The sequence below is a fragment of the Xyrauchen texanus genome, chromosome 8 (genome assembly GCF_025860055.1).
Source record: "Xyrauchen texanus isolate HMW12.3.18 chromosome 8, RBS_HiC_50CHRs, whole genome shotgun sequence".
Taxonomy (NCBI): Eukaryota; Metazoa; Chordata; class Actinopteri; order Cypriniformes; family Catostomidae; genus Xyrauchen; species Xyrauchen texanus.
In genome coordinates this window covers 18,211,626-18,232,343 of record NC_068283.1, presented here as the reverse complement: position 1 = coordinate 18,232,343, position 20,718 = coordinate 18,211,626, and the positions used below count along the sequence as shown (strand labels likewise).

General features: G+C 37.3%; 1 protein-coding gene and 1 long non-coding RNA gene across 5 annotated transcripts in view; one reads left to right on the top strand and one right to left on the bottom strand.

Moving 5' to 3' along the window:
* LOC127647329 (protein sidekick-1-like) overlaps nt 1–20,718 on the bottom strand; it is a 474,624-nt gene that overhangs the window by 91,281 nt on the left and 362,625 nt on the right. For all 4 annotated transcript variants that reach the window (XM_052131502.1, XM_052131501.1, XM_052131503.1 and 1 more), the window contains exons 15-17: nt 14,096–14,243; nt 3,843–3,983; nt 2,537–2,718 (exon numbers count right to left, since the gene is read on the bottom strand). In XM_052131502.1, coding sequence (XP_051987462.1) covers nt 2,537–2,718; nt 3,843–3,983; nt 14,096–14,243 — 471 coding nt within the window. The remainder of the gene's footprint in view (nt 1–2,536; nt 2,719–3,842; nt 3,984–14,095; nt 14,244–20,718) is intronic.
* Nucleotides 278–762, top strand: LOC127647332 (uncharacterized). The gene is made up of 3 exons (XR_007971046.1): nt 278–410; nt 541–617; nt 707–762. It is a non-coding gene; the product is annotated as an uncharacterized LOC127647332 (long non-coding RNA).

The window sequence follows — 20,718 nt, the reverse complement described above, 5'->3', positions numbered from 1 at the left end:
ATGGCCACTGAAAAGGACATTCTCATGTCATTGGACTCCGACATGGTCATTGACAGGGTAGCTGAGAAGAGTGACCTGCTGAGAAAGCTGCTTTTGTAACCTGGTGGGGTGAAATAAAATTATCAAAACATTCCTAATTATGTTTCAGTTAAGATTAAATTCAACTTTATTGTTATTGCCTAAAAGTACAGTCAAATGAATAGGTTTTGTATCTATCTTCACTTCAAACAAGTCACGTGCTCAGAAAATGCTTAGAATGTGTTCATTTTAATAGGTTTTAATGCATAAGACAGTAGATAGAATAAATATTAGATAATATAAATATGAGAGTTTTCTTACAGCCTTAATCTGTCATTGTTTCGTTTCAGACTGTCAGTCAATTTTGGAAGCCTGAAGTGGGTTCATTTTAAGTAAGTACTATATAGAATATGATTCAACCATTTCTCTAGAGTAAACATACCAGTAGTGTCATCGTCTGAAAAAATCCATTAAGTGCAAGTCTTTCTCACCCTTCACTGTCTGTCCTTTCACTTCTTAAAGGTTTCCATATTCCATATGTTAAGATATGTTCAGTGTTGCTGCTGTGGAAGTGTTGTGGGTGACTTTTTATTGATGCAGTGAGTAAATAGTCTTTGGTGATACAATTCAATCACAATCTGTCCTTAATATATTGTTATATGTTGTTCCTCTCTGGCCTGTTTTTCAGGGTCTAATCATACTTTAAGAGGTTCTCTAGACCATGCAACTTTTTAAGTTCCTACGTAAGTACTACTGTATATGATTCAGCTATTTTTGTGGAATAAAGATACAAGTAGTGTGATCATATGAGCAAGTCCAACAAATGCCATTCTTTCTCACCCTTCTCTGTCCTTTTTACTTGTGTCCTGTTTTTCAGGGTCCCATCATAATTTCTTAAGAAGTAAGTACTGTATATGATGTCAGTATTTTCCAACATTTTCTAAATACTGTACCAGTACTGTGTAAAATGCCATCAAAAAGTCAATTAAGTGTTATTCTTTCTCACCTTTCTTTCTCTGTCTCCTTTCACTTTTTAAAGGCTGCCATGTTAAAAAAAAATATTTTGTGCTGCCATGCTGTTTGTTGATGTGGTAAATAAATATGAAAATACCACTAAATCTGTCTTTTATTAATTTTAATATTCATTAATGATCATGTCTCACCTCTAGTCTTCTCTGTCTTAATTTCAGGTTTCCACCATGTGTTGTAGATAGACAGTTCAGGAGGAGGTTAACTTAACCAAGCAGTCTTTTGTTTTCCGCTAATTACTGTTTAGAATACCAGAATAGGGAGGATGGTGTAGGTTTAAGTTTATTAGATTGATACATATATATACCAACAAGACAGTGTACATCGCTGTCAGAACAGCGTTTGTTTTCATTCAAAGGCTTTATGGCTTTGCCAATAATACCTGGTGGGCCGGTCTCTAGTCAAAATGCCCGGGCCGTTTTTTTGTCCCAGTCCAGCCCTGCACATGGAATAAAAATTTATGGGATCCACTCTTGCATTCAAATGCGATTGTCACTCCCGAAAATGTTTAGTGTGTACGTGGGTTTGTTACATTTGACTTATTGACAGTTGTTCTGTCAATAAGTACTTTTTTGTTGCCGTTACGTGGATTTTGGAGCTTAAAAATTTTGCCACCCACTCACTTGCATTGTATGGACCTACAGAGCTGAAATATTCTTCTAAAAATCTTTGTTTGGGTTCAGCAGATGAAAGAAAGTCATACACATCTGGGATGTTATGAGGGTGAGTAAATGATGAGATCATAAATGATGAGATCATTTTCATTTTTGGGTGAACTTTTCCTTTAAATTAACAAACATTCCATTGGCCTATTTGAAAATTCCGTCAATGTAAGTCTGTGAGATTTATTATATTTTTTATCATCTGCTGTGTGAAAAAGTCTGATCAATTAGAAAGACATAGCACATCATTCCAGAACAGTCGGAATGTGTGAGCCAAGTTTGGTGGATGTAGCTTAAAAGCTCTAGGAAGTGTTACAGTCAGAAATTTTGGTCTTCATTTAGGGATTTTGAAAAACCCTATACAAAGCTAGTAGAACAACAGTATGTTGGCTTTGTCAAGCCAACATAATGATTAGACAGACTCTCCAGCTCTTAATGCAGTCAATGCATTTCCTTTTCCCCAGATAATCATCCAAATGGCCAATCAAAACACTCCAAATATCTTTAGATGGATTTCACAGAGTCTTCTCATTGAGTTGTAATTAGTATCTGAAGAGCAAAGCAATCTGATGGATAATTGCCGTAATTATTTTAAAGAGGATTAGCGTGGAAGTTAGCCGGGTGAAGAGCACGGCCTGAAATAAATGTGCCGTCTACGTAAGGGCATGTAAACAAGTACTGCCTCAGCCGGACCAAACCAGCATGCTATCTGCCTCTGCTGATTCACTGATGAAAAGGAATAGATGAAAACATAGAGGCTGATAGAAGCAGCAACTGTTAGGCATTAAAAAGAGAGAGAGCGCGTGACAGAAGAAACAAGGTCTCACCTCCCTGCAGAGTGTACTCAGTGACTGGCTGGCTGAAGACACCCAGGCCTGCCCCGGTGTATGCCGCCACCTGAATCTCATACTGTGTCCAGATGATGAGCTCTGTGATGAGGCAGTAGTTGATCTCAGGGCTGGTGATGTTCTTATGCTGGAATTCTCCAGGGAGCCCGGCGAGACGATACCTGCATCAGTGGAACAGTGAACGTCAATGATTTTCTTCTTCCAGGCTACCGTTAGAAGCCATTCCAGAGGCTGTATAATTATCAGGAACACTGCAATGCTTTTCAGGACATGAATTGTGATAAATACACCACAAGATGGAAGAATGCTATGAACAACAGTGTAAATATTTCCAGTGTAAAGGTGGCCCAACACTGGTGATGAAAGTGATACTACATTGACATTACAAGTGTCAATTAACTAGTTGATTTGATGAATAAAGGTTTTAATAGCTTGTGCTTCAATGCTAAAAATCGTTTTGCAGAAAAGTATAAACTATGCCTACATAATATGAATTTCTTTACAAAACAATTTTTTTTTAATTAAAATAAATAAGAAATGGCCAGAATAAATAGTACTTTTTTACAATATATTTAAATAACATCATGCCATGCTTCATGAAGTTTTTTTTTAGAAAATGCCAAGAGTGTGCAGAGCAGTAATCTAAGCAAAAGTATGTTATTGCAAAATTGAAGAAGCTAAAAAATATGAAGTTTAAAATACAGTATAAGATAAGCCTTGATTTGTTAAATGTTTTGTTTTGGTACCTACAGAATTCCTATTCTTCCATTTGTCTAATTTCATAGAATATACTATTAATCCAAAATATGAATAGGTCTGTCCTGGTTTGAGAATAGGTTGTTTGACTGGTAGTGCACTTTGCCAAAGCCTTCACACTAATCGCTGGAGACAGGCTAGACACACTTTCATTCAGACATGCCAAACATTTAAATCAGATTATCTTATAAATGTGTATGGGCCACCAGCAGGGGAACAACTTTACCAAAAGAGACCTGAAAGCTACAAGGTCAACTACAATATCTAGTTGGAATGGCAAATATACTGTATGCTTGGTAAAAAATAAAAAAAAAGTAAACATGCTTGACTTCTTGGTCTGCCAAATGAATAAAAAGAGCATTGAAAAATATACAAGAAAACATAAAAACAACTGGAAAAAAAGAAGCTGAAATTATTATTATTATTATTATTATTTTTACATTCTGCTACAGAATCTAGGACAGATGGCACATTGTTGTTTAAAAAGAGGCATTTCCTCTTATTACATCAGGTATTGTGCTTGCTGTACCTGAGGACGTAACCTCTCAAGACACCATTGAGCTGAGGCTCCGGTGGAGGCTGCCACTGCACCATAATAGACTGATTGGTTCTGCCGCTGGCCACTATGTTTTTGGGTGGAGCACTGGGTGGTTCCTCTCGCAACATCAGCCTGCAAAAAAAGACTGTTGCTATCACCACAAACTTATCTGCTTTTTACAAACCAAAAGTTTTGTAAACCACATCGAATGGTTTGGCGTATATGACTGAAATCCATTTAAGAAAAAATAAAAATAAAAACAAACTAAAACATTAAATATATTTTTATAAACTAGACAGAAACCATATCTGTATGCAGTTTGAAATTAGAGTTAAAATATATATATATTTTAAATGTGTCTTAGTCTGAACAGTTTGATCGGATTCTCAGTAGTTATTTCGTCATTCAGGATGCAACACAAATAAAACCTAATACAAAGTGAGCAATTCAGTCTGAAGCTGTGTCTGATTTCACTCATTTTACTCACTCTATATGGCACTTAATTGCAGTAAATAGCAAATTAGTGGTTTTAGGCACTTAATGCATTTAAATGTCAAAATACAGTTTAAATACCTTAAAACGTTAAACATACAGTATTGTCTCAGTTGCTTTTGTCATCTTATGTGGCTCACAAGCTCAGCACTGCAGTTAGATGTCATAATTAGGGATGGGAATTGTAAGGAAGTTAATGATTCCGATTCCTTTTAATAATTCCGATTCCTTAATGGTTAACGACCCTTACCTTCTTACTTAGACTTTTTAAAGTCACAAATGTAATCCTATAATTGGTCCTACTGTAAATACGTATATATCAAATAAAAACTCTAAACAAACAAAAAATGTATTTCATTCGTTCCTTTTCTTTAAATGATTATGACACATTGTAATACACAGATCAGCCACAACATTAAAACCACCTGCCTAATATTGTGCAGGTCCCCCTTGTGCCGCCAGAACAGCGCCTAACCCACATCTCAGAATAATATTTAATATATATATATTATATAATAAGAATATATATAATATTCTTCTCAACACAATGGTACAGAGCGGTTATCTGAATTACCGTAGACTTTGACAGTTCGAACCAGTCTGGCCATTCTCTGGTGACCTCTCTCATCAACAAGGTGTTTCCGTCTGCAGAACTGCTGCTCTCTGGATGTTTTTTGTTTTTGGCACCATTTAGAGTAAATTCTAGAGCCTGTTGTGCATGAAAATCCCAGGAGATCAACAGTTTTAGAAGTTCTCAAACCAGCCCATCTGGCACCAACCATCACCAAAAATTGGTGACACGAGAGGGGCCTACACCAAATTAGGCAGATAGTTTTAATGTTGTGGCTGATCGGTTCATTGTTGACATGAAAAACCTGATTTGAGTGACAGGAGCCTTAAGTACTTAACAGTTCTTATTTCATTTTGAGCTGGACATGACAGAAGTCAGATTCATTAAAAAGAACTGGCTCATAAGACTCAATTGTTTGAGAATCGGACTACATTGGTCACAGTGTTTTACACTATAGATCAGAGAATCAGCGCTACTGCTGAATAGCACAGCATGAAACACTGTCAAAGTATTTTAATCTGGTGTCCCATATATATATATATAAAAATTATTAATTTTAGGAGGAAGTGAATTTTCTATGGCAACCAATGAAGACACACCGGTAACCGACTATGCTGTCGCCACTTACTACAAAAGGACATTGTGAACAGTCAGTCCTAAAGATTTGTTTGTGAACAAAACCAAAGTGATCTTATATAAGTGATTCAGCATTCCATCTTCTATCTTGCATCTCAGGTTAGTCAACTCGCTCCAGGGTGCAACAGTAATATTCCTTGTGAGCTGTGTAAGTGTAACCCTCTGGTCAGAAGTCCATTCCCCAGACCTGATACACTGTGTCACATCCACACACATCATCAAAAGCACTTTCTCTGCATTTTCTTGCAAGCAACCCAACCCTTTTTTATCCGTTGTGGCTGCTTACCTGGAAGCTGCATGTCTGTACAGGATTGCGTTTGTCAGGTTGAGCGCTTCACAGAAATTTCAAACATTTGAATATTTTTTTTATTTTTATTAAGACCATACAGTATAATAGTTTTCTGAAGGTCACAGAAGTGCTTTAAATGTCCGGTGGAAGATTTGCCCTGCTCAGTGGGTGGGATTGCCAGTTTACATATGGACACACATTGTAGATCTACAGTATATTACTTAGCAGTTTGCAATGATGCAATGAAAGGTCAGGACTTACCTTATCTACTTTTTCTAAGGGTATTTTTCTTCTAGCACGATAAATCATGGTTTATAGGTACAGTGTTACTATTTTAATTAAGGAGTATATAATTACGCTTTGTTGTTAATACCAGCGGGAAGCAACACATTGGTTTCTTTTGCATTACTTTTGCCTCAAAAGTACAGCAGCTTTTTTTTCCTCAGGGAAACAATTTTGGCCAAAAATGGAACATCCCGGCTAATACAACCCTTTTTTGACAACCCTCACAATGGGGGTCCTTTTTAACAGTGGTAAATATCTGTTACCTTTCCTTTGATGGAAATACTGTTACAAAGCAGCGCTATATTTGTAACACCCTGAGAGAAGGAGGGAGCATTTTCACATCTTTTGGCTCACATATTGTAGTTTATTAGAGGGTCTCAATTCTCATTTGTTGACTATAACTGTGAGATTTTAAAAATGCATATGCGCTGGGCAAACATCAAAGAACAAACACACCCCTACATATTTCACATCAAAATAATCAAACTCCGAAAACAAGATAAAACATATTGAAAGTCCTGTTGATGCCGGAGTTAAACACCTGCATTGCATATCAACAGCATTGTGTAGTACTATCCTTAATACAACCGTGCAAATTCAAAACTGTACAGGTTTCGTTTTTTTTTTTTTTTTTGGGACAGCAATCAGGTTTCTAGATGTTTCCTGTGTCAGTCAGGTTTGGCTCAATTATGCTCAGATTCAGAGAGTGAAAACGGCAGTAACTTCAAAATCAGTTTCAGCGATGACGTGTTATTGCGATTGACCTCTGTAGTACCCATTTTCAAACCAGTGGCTCTGATGTGCAAAATGGAGGCATGCACCACAAAATCTGATACCAAAAACCCTATTGGTCTCTTCTTACTAGACCTTACTACAACATGTATGTAATGAAATAATTTAAAGACTGTCTGTAATTTATTTATGCAAGTTTAAGCTATGAGATCATTGGCAATGTCAAATAACACATAATTGCCTGCCTGTGTGGGCTATTTGCTAGCACACATTAAATACAATTCTGTGACCACTGTTCAGTCCATTACGCCAAAGGAATGTACATTTTGTTAATTAACGAAGTTTAAAAATGAATCAGTGTTGAATGCTTAATAATGCTGATAGATTCATCCAGCCCTTTGCGTCTGATGCTAGTAGACAGTTAAATCTGCATTAAACTTTAATAGGATCATTGGGTCCTTTCAGATTTATTGTCAGTCTTCTTAAACCAGCTCTTACCACACTTGTTATTTCTTCCCAGAAGTCTATTTCATAATTAATGCCCTCTAGAACCAATATCATGGAGCTTTTCTCAGAAAGAGCTCTGTAAATCTGCCTAATCATGACCATAAGGAAAGGCTACTTGGTGGATCTTTGAAAATACATTTTATACAGTCATGCAGTATTTACACACTTGCAATGTTCTACCAGTCATTAAACATCTGCCTTTGAACATAAACCACACAAGGCAATTGTCTATGAATTGGAGTGCAGGGCCCATTAAAAATATTCAAAGGTATCCAGAAAAGATTTGGGGTGCAGCCCCTTACGTCAATTATCTGTACAATACATGAGGCCAATCAATTTTTAATAAGCTCAGTATCAACGAGACGGTTGAAGCCCATTATATATTATAGTTTTGAATTTTTTATTTGGTTTTTATTTCACTTTAATTTTCAAGTTATCCTTTCAATTCAGTTTTGCCTTCTTCAGTTTTCACTTGCTGAATGTTTTAGTTTAGTTTTAGTATCTTTTCAGTGTTTTCTAATTTCAGTTTAGTTAAACTTTTCATTATATTAATTTAGTTTCTATTTCAATATTTTAGGGCTGTCACCAATTTAACTGATATAATTTAAATATTGTAAACACTTACATTTCTCAGGGCTGTCTAGTGTTAACACTGTCTTTCATATTTACTTATATAGCTGGGTAAAGGTTTCAAATGTTATTCATATCATATGAATTCAAGAATAATTTTTATTTTATTTAAGTTATTTCAGGAGTCATGAAAATACATTTTTGTAAAGTTCCAGTTTTTTTCAATTATGTTATGTTTTTATTTCAGTTAAAAACATGTTTTCATATAGTTTTTGTTTTTAGTTTATGTCAACAATAATGGCACTGGGTTGGAGGGCACTGTACTTTTCTGTGATTGGACGGATAATTTGTGCCACTTTTGCCAAGCTCTTCTCAATCAGAGAACCTGTGGCAGATAAATAGTAGTTGGTGTGAGCAGTTGATGGCTCATTATGAAGAGTTGCACTGCTGGGTTTTTATGGGCTTGTAAATCATTTTACTATTACTTGTGCTTAATAAGCCCAAAATGGACAGATGTGACAGTAAGCAGGAGACAAGCATGCAGTAAAAGACTGATGGGGCCCTTCAACTATCGTGCTCTGTATTAACTCCTGTTTCTCAGGAAACAGACTTGCTCTAAAGAGAGATTTTAATGATAGCACATAATATGGGAATCCTAAAGGAATTTTCCAGAGTTTGATCTTGTGTTCTCAGAACTGCATATCAAATGTGGAATTGATTTTGCTTAGGCCAGTGTTCAATTTTCTTAAAAAAAAAGTAATACACTTTTAAAAAAGTGATTCAGAGCAAATGGAATTACTCGTGTGCTTACATTCCAACAACACACTGAAAAACAAACAAAAAAACAGCTTATTAAAAAAAAAAATTACAAAAACGCATTTACCTTACATTTGAAATCATCCGTTTAGTCCCTGCTTTTGATATTAAAACATTAACAGGCATTTACACAACACCTGCATGCTTTGGATAAGCTGGCGAGAACGCCGGTAAAGTTTATGTTAATTATGTTTAATGCCTTAACATGATCTCACACGTTATTGTCTAAAAATAATATTCAGTGTTGTATTGTGCATGTACTCACTGGCGAGGCACTACTGATTCCCAACATGTACGTCCTCTTGAGGTGCAGGCAAACAGCACTGTCATGATGCCATTTTCCTGCAGCTCATGAAGTGATTTGTCCATGTGACAAATAAATGTACATTTATGGCTCCGAAAAAAAAAGAAAAACAAACATGGTTGCAAAAATGAGCGCCATAAGCAAAGAAGGCAGATTCAGGGTTTTCTGCCAGCCAAGCAACTGCAATTGAGATGAATGGAAAAAGCTATAAAATCGCTCTCTCCAGGTGTTATAGATCTCTTTATGGGCAACCAGCAGTAGTAATATGACTAACAATACCGCCACATGGTGTCCCACATTGCTGTCAGTACAAACAGTCTGCTGTCAGTCTTTTGTCGATCCATAATTTGGATCCAAATATAGGATGTAACTCTATAGCACTCGCACATATATCGAGTACACATGCAAAAAAAAAAAATACTAAAATAAAATAAAAATAAGCAGTAATTGTTTAAATCTCCATGAGATGACTATAAATGAAGATATGACAACAACATTTCAGGCATGAAATGCTTTTAACTGGCTAAACTTGAATAGTCAAATCCAGAATATAATTTACCAAATAAAGCCATTAAATGTCTACCGTGAGCACGTCTAACACAGTGAAGCATTAATTGAGGTTGAGTTAAGAATCTACTGTGGGTCTTTAAATTGTAATGTCAGAATTAAAAATTTAGAATTTAATATCAGATTACAATTTACATGAGCCTGGGTGACATAAATATTTTTCAAAGACAAACTAACAAATATTGTATTCATGAAGTGGTCCGAAAGTCAAAAATCATTTCAACATTCACTTTGCATGGAAAGGCATAGACATGATGAGATTATTTCAGCAGAGCAGGTGTTCAGATAAGCCAGAAAGCATCAGTTGGAGAGAATAGATATGGAGTCTGGAGAGAGGTGATATTACCGCTCTACATATCTGACTGCCTCATGCTGATTGCATGGTTTCCTTTAAATCGCTTCGTCATTAACTACTCTTTGCATTTCTTTGAACGCTTTCATTATTCACACAAACGTAAATGGAACATCTTTTTCCGCTGCAAGGGCAAAGGCACAGATACCTCTTTCGTTTCATTGAGCTTGCCTGAAGATTCTTTTCCATTTTTTGTTGCTCTCTATCACCTGTTTAGCTTTCAGCAAACACACAGAGGAAAATGTTTAAGCAGCTATTTATATAATAGGTTTTAACTGAAAGTCGAGATAGGAAAGATGCTAGGGTGGAAGATTTTCCATTAAAACCAAATATGAAAATTCTCTCATCATTGACTCACCGTCATGATATCCCAGGTGTGTAAGTCTTTCTTTCTTCACCAGAAATAATTTGAAGAAAAATAGAAAAATATCTTAGACCAGTATGTCTTTAAAATACAAGTGGATGGTGATTAGACTTTTGAAGCTACAAAAAGAACAGACAGTCAGCATATACGTCATCCAAATGACTTCAGATAAAGAGTGCAAATCAAAATACAGATCAAAACCAAAGAAAACGAAGCATACAGCATTACTCCTTCTCACTTGTAAACAGGGCTGCTTTTCCGGCTGTGACGCACGCCCATGCCAGATCTGTCCATGTGCCCATGCCATGTTATGCGAATACGTCACATGTTCATTCTGTTGCTAAATGGAAGTAATGCGTTATAGTTAAAAAGTACTTAAATATTGATCTTTTTCACACCAGAAGTGATCTTGTCGCGTTATAATAGATTCATTTAACTGCTGGAGTCGTATAGATGACGTTTATGCTGACTGTCTGTGATTTTTGGAGCTTCTAAAGTCGATTCACCATTCACTTGCATTTTAAGGACCTACTGAGCGGAGATATTTTTCTTCAAATGTGTTCAACAGAAGAAAGTCTTCTTTAATTTTTCATTTCAGAGAATTTTCATTTTTGGGTGAACGAACAATTTAAATTTTGGTATTTTACTTGCAAAAAGCTTTCATATGGCTTCAGAAGACTTTTAATATAAAACACAAGTCATATGGACTACTCTTATGATGCTTTTATAGTGCTTTTTGGTTACTTTGGATCTTGACATCCCCACTTCCCTTTCCCTTTCATTAAATGGAAAAGTGGCCAGGATATTTTTCAAATATTTAAAGAAAGTTGTGCATTTATTTGGAATGAAATGAGGGTGCGTATATGGCAGAATTGTTATTTTTGGGTGAAATATTCCTTTAACCTTCTGGAGTCTGAGGCATTTTTTGGATCCTGGAGATGTTTTGACATGCCCTGACATTTGTGCTTATTTCAGTTACTTACACAATATTAATTGCAAGAGTCTCATTAAACTGTATTCAGCACAAATTGTGTTACAATAATACGTGAGCAATGTGTATGTATATGTTTGTATTTTTGAGAAAATCAAGTTTAAACTTGATTAGTAAAAAAATTTAAATAATTAAGGACACTGAGATAGGGCCATAAAACACATACTAAATATATTTTGACAAAACAAAAATATAAAAAAATATATTAAAAAGAAAAAACTGAAGTATTCAGACCCTTTGCTATGACACTTAAAATTTAGCTCAGATGAATCCCATTTCTCTGCATCATCTTTGAGATGTTTCTACACATTTATTAAGAGTCCATCTGTGGCAAATTCAATTGATTGGACATGATTTTCTATATAAGGTCTCACAGCTGAAAATGCATATCAGAGCAAAAACCAAGCCATGAGGTCAAAAGGAACTTCCTGCAGTGCTCAGAGACAGGATTGTGTCAAGGCACAGATCTGGGGAAGACTACAAAAAAATCAAGGTTCCCATGAGCACAGTGGCATACATAATTCTTAAATGGAAGTTTGGAAAAACCAGGAAATTGAGCTGGCTGCCAAGCCAAAATGAGCAATCGGAGGTAAGGGTCTTGGTAAGAGAGGTGACCAAGAACCCGATGGTCACTCGAGTTGAGCTCCAGTGATCACATGTGGAGATAGGAGAAACTTGTAGAAGCCTCTCCTCAGTGCAAGACCCGTGAAAGCCCACTTGGAGTTGGAAAAAAGCACCTAAAGGACTCTCAGACTGATGAAACAAAGATTGGAACTGTTTGGTCTCAATTCCAAGAATCATATCTGGAGAAAACCAGGCACCGCTCATCACCTGTGCAATGCCATCCCAACAGTGAAGCATGGTGTTGGTAACATCATGCTGTGGGGGTGTTTTTCAGTGGCAGGGAGTGGGGGACAGGTCAGGGTTGATGGAAAGCTGAAAGCAGCAAAATACAGAGATATCCTTAATGAAAACCTGGTCCAGAGCTGTTACGATCCCGTGTTATCTGCCCCGTGTTTTCTGTTTCACTCTCCACTGATCACGTTCCATGTCACGTTTTCCTTGTTGTCCGCCCCGTGTTTCACTGTCCTTGTATAAACTACATTTCCCACAATTCCCGACCTCCCTCTCTGCCTGCACTCATCATTGTTCTCACCTGTGTCTCTTTTAGTCTTCATTGTGTCTGTCTATTTAAACCCTGTTGTTTTCCCTTTCCTTTGTGGTTCGTTATCGTTCCATGTTTGCTGTTCATGCGCCTGATGTTAATTCGTGTTCGTCCGAGGTTTCCTTGCCCTTCGTGGATGTTTGTCAACTTGTGTTCACCCGTGTGTTATTTTGTGTTTGAGTTTATTTTTCCCATTGTGGACTTTTCTTTTGTCCCCGTGTTTGTTTATCTGTTTATGCTTGTTAATAAAAACCGCAGTTGGAACCGCACCTCCCGTCTGCCTTCTCCTGACTTCCCACTGCATAACAAGAGCACTCAGAACCTCAGACTGGGCCGAAGGTTCACCTTCCAACAGGACAATTACCCTAAGCACACAGCCAAGACAACGCAAGTGTGGCTTAGGGACAACTCTGTGAATGTTGTGACTGTTGCGAAGGCCTGAGCCTGGACTTGAACCCAATCGATCATCTCTGGGGAGACACTGATGGTCCCATCCAACCTGACAGAGCTTGAGAGGAACTGCAGAGAAGAATAGCAGAAAATCCCCAAATCCAGTTGTGCAATGCTTGTTGCATCATACCAAAAACGACTTGAGGCTGTAATCGCTGCCAAAGGTGCTTCAACTTAGTAGTGAGATAAGGGTCAATGTGATATTTGTGCTTTTTATATATGGAATATGGAATGTCGATTGATGTTAACTAAAAATGAATTTTAGCATAAGGCTGCAACATATCAATATGTGAACAAAATAAAGTTATCAGAATACTTTCTGAATGCACTGTGTGTGTGTGTGTGTGTGTGTGTGTGTGTGAGCGTGTATTTATCACTTTGTGGGGACCAAATGTCCCCATAAGGATAGTAAAACCCAAAATTTTTGACCTTGTGGGGACATTTTGTCGGTCCCCATGAGGAAAACAGCTTATAAATCATACTAAATTATGTTTTTTGAAAATGTAAAAATGCAGAAAGTTTTCTGTAAGGGTTAGGTTTAGGGGTAGTGTTAGGTTTAGGGGATAGAATATAAAGTTTGTACAGTATAAAAACCATTATGTCTATGGAAAGTCCCCATAAAACATGGAAACACAACATGTGTGTGTGTGTGTGTGTGTGTGTGTGTGTGTGTGTGTGTGTGTGTGTGTGTGAAAGTACATGAAAACTAGGTTGAATACTTATTAAATAAATATTATTCATTTTAAAAATTAGAAAAAAGAAATTGGGTGTTTTGCCAAGTGTAAAGCATATAAGAGTAGGTGGAGCCATTGGGATTGAGGTGTCTGCCACCTGCAGGCCTGTGAAAGCGAGCAGCTTGTGGGTCTGATTAGAGCCAGAGGTAAAAGCAGAGGCCTGCCACTCACAGCCTGAGAGAGAAACAGCTCAGTGTCCTGTGATTTCAGGCTCAGAAAGACGCACTGTGGGCAGCAGATCATTGATAGAACACAGATTTAAACAATGACAGTCCTGATTGGTGGCAACAGAGTGATGCTGGAATATAATGGGCTTGCTATTCATGAAGCATGACCGTAAAAATAATAAACTGAAGATTATAGCAGTACAATGAACTATACAACAACTTATGTTGCTGTTGACAAGCATGGCCTCATACCTGTTGGTTTCAGTGCTGTACTGTCCTTTGCCCACCTGGTTGACCGCACAGACCCTGAACTGGTATGAGCGGGCTGGAGTAAGTCTCTTCACCATGGCCCCTGTCACAGTGGGGTCCACATTAGGCAAGTACACTCTCCAAGGGGAATCTGGTACACAATAAACAAATCATACTTTCGTTTTACATTACCATTTTCCACTCTCTGTCTCTTAAGAATTAAAAAAGTGTTTCTTGATTTGTTAAAGAAGAATTCTATTTGTAATCTGTTATGAATGGGTAATCTCTTTTTATGTCATACAAGTAACAATTGTTATTACTACATGGTATATTTTATTAACTTTTAAAAATTGTCATGCTATGACCTCTTAAAGGGCTTAGTTCACTTGAAAATTCTGCCATCATTTACTCACCCTCATGTTGTTTGTTTTGTGGAACAGGCACAATTTTTTTTTACAGAATGCAGAGTGCTCATTTTCATAATTGGAACTGGGGCTGTTGTGCTCCAAAAATTTAATAAAAGCACTATATCATAATAGTACTTCATATTACATCACATATTCTACATTCAGTTGCATTAAATATAAATATGGTGCTTCAAGACTGAGACGTCATGACGTTAAAGTGCCATATTTGAATTGAATGTGACTACGAATATGATTTTAGAGGAGAAGATTTTCTGTGAATAAAGCTTTAAAATTCATTCTGTTCATCACATTAAGCTATCTTAAAGCTTCAGAAGACTTGGAATATAGGGCACAAGCACAATTAACTACTTTTATTTAGCTTTATGGCATTTCTGGATCATGACAGCCCAAGTCCCAATTATGAAAAAGAGCATTCTAGACATCCTGTAAATAACTGTGTTCTACATAAGAAAATAAAAGTCACAGGGGTTTGGAACAACATGAGGAAGAGTGAATGACAGATACATTTTGGGTGAACAATTTATTTAATTAATGTACTGTTAAGCATTCTATAATGTTAAAATATTTGTAAATGTTACTGATCTGAACTAAAGTTATTATAAAATACTACCAAACATTGTCTTGTGGTAGACACATGGTGACATACATATATTACAGGATTTGCATCCGTGCATAATCAAACATTATTACATGATACTTTAAGATCTTTTTACACAGATTAGTCATCCACTCATAATTGCATAACATGCTTGTGTCTGGACTCCACACAGAATAAAAGCTGGCTATTATCACTTAATGACACTTAATGACCAGCCCATGTGGCTTCAGACCCTTCAGAAAAATTATACAAGTCTGCTATACTGATCAGTACAAGCTTCAGATCAAAAGACATTAAAGGACTCTTATCATACATTCATTATTTATTTTTGGTTATTTAATTTTCCTCCTTAAGGTTCACTTATAATGTAAAGGCTTTTTTGTGTGCCAAAAGCAGAACTAATATAATTGTATATGATAATTTTCCACTCTCTTTCTGGCTCTTAGAATCAAACTGGCCTCGGGTCGCGTGACTCCCGAGGTTCGGACGTGTGAACGGCACTTTGCTAGTTTTAATACAAACAGTTCTAGGAGGACAATATGTCAAAAAAATTAAAAATGAATGGGCTCTAGAGACATTAAAAGACATCCCCATGTAGGAGAAATGAGGGAAATTCGACGAGAAGTGTTGAACATGTCGGCAATGCTGAAAAAGGTAATTGCTGTCTTGGAGAATCTTGCTGTAATACGTCGATGGATCACTGCCATGGAGACTAAATCCACTGAGGTGGTTACAAGTGTGGGGGATTTGAGAAACGGTTATCTGGAGTCATCGGTGAGGGAATTATCTGCTAATCCGATAGTGACTAAGGTGGATTTGGAGCATGTCTGGGAGAAACTAGAGGATAGAACGTAGCTGGCAGAATAACATCCGTATGGTTGGAATTCCTGAGAATGAAAAGGGTCAGGATATGGTGAATTTCCTGAATGGGCTCTTTCTGAGTCTGATCGACATATAGGCCATAAGCTGGAAATTGAGTGAGCTCAGAAGGGCTCGGCGACCCGCTGAAGGAGACAGGCCCCGATCAATTCTGGCCACATTTCTGAGATCATCCGATAAAGCTCTCGAGGAGTAAAGGAAGGCTTCTTGGAAGAACCACAGCATTTTCTTGTTCCCAGACTTTATGAATTTCATCAATGGAAGGTCGCTTTTCCACTGATGTTCCCAGCCAAATTGAGAATAGATGTTAAGGATGACCATAACACATTCACATGTCCCCAGATAGCAATGTCCTTCATAAAGTCATTGGAGTGACTACGATTTTTTGTGCTACTCACGTTGCAGTGGAGTGGACCGACTCACTGAAAATTCACTTAACTGTCCGAGGAAACGGAGCGCCTTTTTTGTTTCTTTTTGTGCTGCATAGCAGCTTGAGTATAAAGCAGAGAGAGTATTTTTCAACCATTCCCTCAGTGAAATATGCTGGTGGTGAAATATTTACCTCAACCACTGATATTAAAAATGCTTTTAAAGAATTCTATCTTGATCTCTTTAGTTCCACGTTTTCATCTACCGATGAAGATTTTGTGGAACCGTTAGAACTCCCTAAATTGTCGACTGAGCAAATTAATTCTCTTGATTCTGAGATAAACTTGGAGGAGCTTGGCGAGTTAATTAAGGCCTTGCCTACAGGCAAGGCTCCAGGGCCAGATGGTTTTGCTGCTGAATATTTTATATCTTATGCTACAGAACTGGCTCCACTTTTGTTAGAAGTTTATATGGAATCATTAAAGAATGCAAAGCTTCTTCCAACCATGACACAAGCCCAGATCAGTCTGATTCTTAAAAAGGACAAAGATCCAAATATTTATATTTATACATTTGGCAGACACTTTTATCCAAAGCGACTTACAGAGCCCTTATTGCAGGGACAATCCCCCTGGAGCAACCTGGAGTTAAGTGCCTTGCTCAAGGACACAATGGTGGTTGCTGTGGGGCTTGAACCAGGGTTCTTCTGATTACCAGTTATGTGCTTAGACCACTACACCACCACCACTCCATGTGGAAATATTGGCTGACCGATTAAGTAAAGTTATGACACCTCTTATACATATAGATCAGGTGGGGTTTATTCGGGTCCGCAGCTCTTCTGATAACATTAGGCGTTTCATCAATATAATGTGTTCAGTGGCGAATGATGAGACTCCGGTCGCTGCCATCTCACTTGGTGCTGAAAAGGTTTGATATGGTAGAAAGGGATTATCTTTATAAGATTTTGGAAATATATGGGTTCGGGAGTAGTTTTATTGGATGGATTAAGTTACTTTATTGTTGACAATTGTTCTGTCTTGCCTTGGAACCATTAGCAGCCACGATAAGAAAGGAGGATGATTTTCCAGGAGTGGTGGCGGGAGGTATGGCACATAAGCTTTTGCTTTACGCAGACGATATTTTATTATTCATCTCTGACACTACTAGATCTATGCCTTGCCTCCACAGAATTATTATTCCTTTTCTAAGTTCTCATGATACAGAGACAACTGGTCTAAATCCGAGGCTTTGTCTCTGACAGCGTACTGCCCCGTAACGGCTTTTCAGCTGGGCGACTTCCAGTACATAACCTCGGTTCCCTGAAACGAAGGGAATGAGTCATTGCGAACGCTGGCCAAACTACAAGAATCACAGTTCTTCTGAGGTGTGAGTAATGCGCTCCTTGTCCCTCAGTAAGTAAATTCTGAGGAATGGTGTTTGTGCACCTGCTTTTATAGCAGACAGCTTCGCACCTAAAATGGCGGGGCTCAAACACCACAGCCAATATTAGAATATTGCCGTTATTGTAGACAGGTTTCAACTAGGTTGTGTGGAAGGACACTCCCCATATGCGTTAGCATGCAATGTCGGAACTTCCGGTTAAGCATATACAATCATTATGTTATGTACTAACGCAGCTTTAAAAATGACAGAAACTTCAGAACAAATGATCACAGAATTATAGCGAGGCAATATTCCCCCATCTGTTAATGATTACGGGTTTCAGGATGATAGCCAAATATCACAAATATATAGGCATTTTAGATATTTTGTTGAGTCTTTATCCATCGATGGAAGAACCTGAGCAGACTAACCTTAAAATCTATGTAGCCTATTAGCACCTTCACAGCTGTAATGTTGGTAATGTTTTGAAAACTGTTGATAATTATGGATATTTTAAGGCATGAATTGAGTCTAGTCAGAAACTGATGAGTTTGTTGTACCGAGATAATGTACTTACTGCAGATACCGGAGAGGTCCAGACAGCAGGATGCTCGTGTATTACAGGACTCAGGCAATGATAATGTCATGCTGTCATTTTTTGGATAAAATACAAATATGTTGCGGGAGATGAATGTGTAGTAAGCTCAATCTTGCATTATAATTGTTAGTTTACATACATAATCTCTGTATCTAAAAGATATAACCTATATTAAATGTTTTAGTGTTGACTGAGCAATTGATCCTGTTGATAGGTTGAATTTATTGTTCTTATGTAGGAAATAACGATGTCTTAGCAGCCACACAATAAACTGTACTGTTCAAAAATAACAACATACATTATAAACATTGAACACAAGTGCAATGTTATCTGTAAAGCAACTATAAAACAGTATGTATTAAAAGCACTCTACAATTAAATTTAATTGATACTGAATTAATGTCCACAACCTTTTCCAAATCACCTCTTCCCCTTAAGGGAAGACAAGCATATTCTGCAAAGACACTCAAAAGAAAGTGAATTGCAGGCAGGAAAAATTCAGGAAAGAGGAAATCAGAATACTGATAATTTCAAATGGGATAAAACATCTCACTACTGTAACTGTACATGTTTTATCTAAAAATGATGGTCTTTCACTGTAGAATTGATCCATTTAGCATCACAGCATGAAAACAGTTGAAAATATTGTCAGTACTGGTACAGTACAGGTAAAATACCGTTCCTTTTAATTCTCAGTAATAATGCCATTTCAAAACATTTAAAGCATTCACAAAGGCCAACGCTGAATAGAAATGAACAAACTAAAAATTTCTAATGAACTTTCAGCACAAGTACACACACCTGTAAGCATAATAATGCTATAATTTATATGTAATTAATTGAGCTCCATCTCTGGATATCTATCGTAGCCGGACAGTAACGGTGGATAATATTAGTAATCCCAGCTGCTGATTTCTTGCCAATAAAGTGAAAAGAGTACACAAATAAATTATTCCAAGCTTTTTCAAACAGATGTTCCTAAGTCAATCCTTCTGTAGGCAGCCGATGGAAGAAGCAGCATCTGGGACTGGAGCGCTTTGCGAGTGGTTTCTGATCATAAAATTGCCGTTTTAGATAAAACTTTAGTTTCGCTTGATTATTAGAATAACCATTAACTGCACACATTGTCCAAGGAATTTTGAAGACAATTATTAAAAAGGAAGGATCTAACCGAATGTCACGCAAGCAAGCAGAGACCTGTTACACACAAAACGACAACCAATCGCACTTCCGCTAGCCTACCCGAAATTCTGCCCACCTAGTGAAATACAGTGGACTCGCTGAGAATATTGTGGTTACTTCCTTTGTTAGGATTTGCAGAGATGCAGGTGCTACACACAGCCAGAAACAGTAAAAAGTTTGACAGACTTTTATTTTTAGTTCTTCTGAAGTAAAAAAATATTTAAAAAAAGAAAATATCACAGAAAATTTCATTCTTGTTTTTGAAAGAGAAAATTTAAATGTAGAAATGTAAAACTATTATTTTTAACAATACTTTTTCATTGCATTGCTAGCTTTAAAATGGGAAACTGTCCCAGAGAAAATGAAACCTGGGTCTTTGAAGGCAAACATTTCAGTGTGAGAGTGAGCACGTTTTTCTCACTTGTGCTGATAGGTGTTCTAATGGGACTTCCAAGCCCTATTACAGCCAGCAGCACCAGTAATCTTCACCTCCACTCCAACACATTCCTCACTGTCCTCTTCCAGCATGGTAACATCAATCTACTTGGGTGGGTTTTTCCCAAGTTCTTTGTAGTGCAGCCTTTAACAACACAGTAAAGTGGCAACACTACTTAACTCAGATCATCTAATAGCATGCACTGTCGACACATAGAGCAGGTGTGTGCTTGCTCTGAACTAGCTAAACATTCTCCTCCATTACGGGTTTTGAATAAGTCATTGAGCTATGTAGACTCTACAGAACTCAGGAATCACTGACAAAGATGGTCTGCTGGGTGGGCTTCATTACATTTATCTATGATTGGGAAGGTTAATGTTATTAAAATGAATTGTATTCCAAAATGTAACTACCGGTTAAAATCTCTCCCTGTAGATGTACCCCTCTCTGATTTTGGAATTTTAAGCGTCCCAGATTACATTTCAGCAAGCTGCATAGGCCGTTTAATTCTGAAATGTATTTAAATGTTGCCTCAAGCATATGGATGAACCCTAAATTATGTGTAAGTCTCCATTCTGTTGGTCAGAGTGGATTGTGATGGGGTTTACTACACTCAGTGATCTGTATAAGAGTGAGGTTTTTGGGATTCCCAGATCGGAGTTCTATAGGTATTTACAGCTGTGCCACCTGCTCTGTATTGTTTTTGGGAGTAACACACACACACAAGGGGGGGAGGGTTATAGTGGGGGT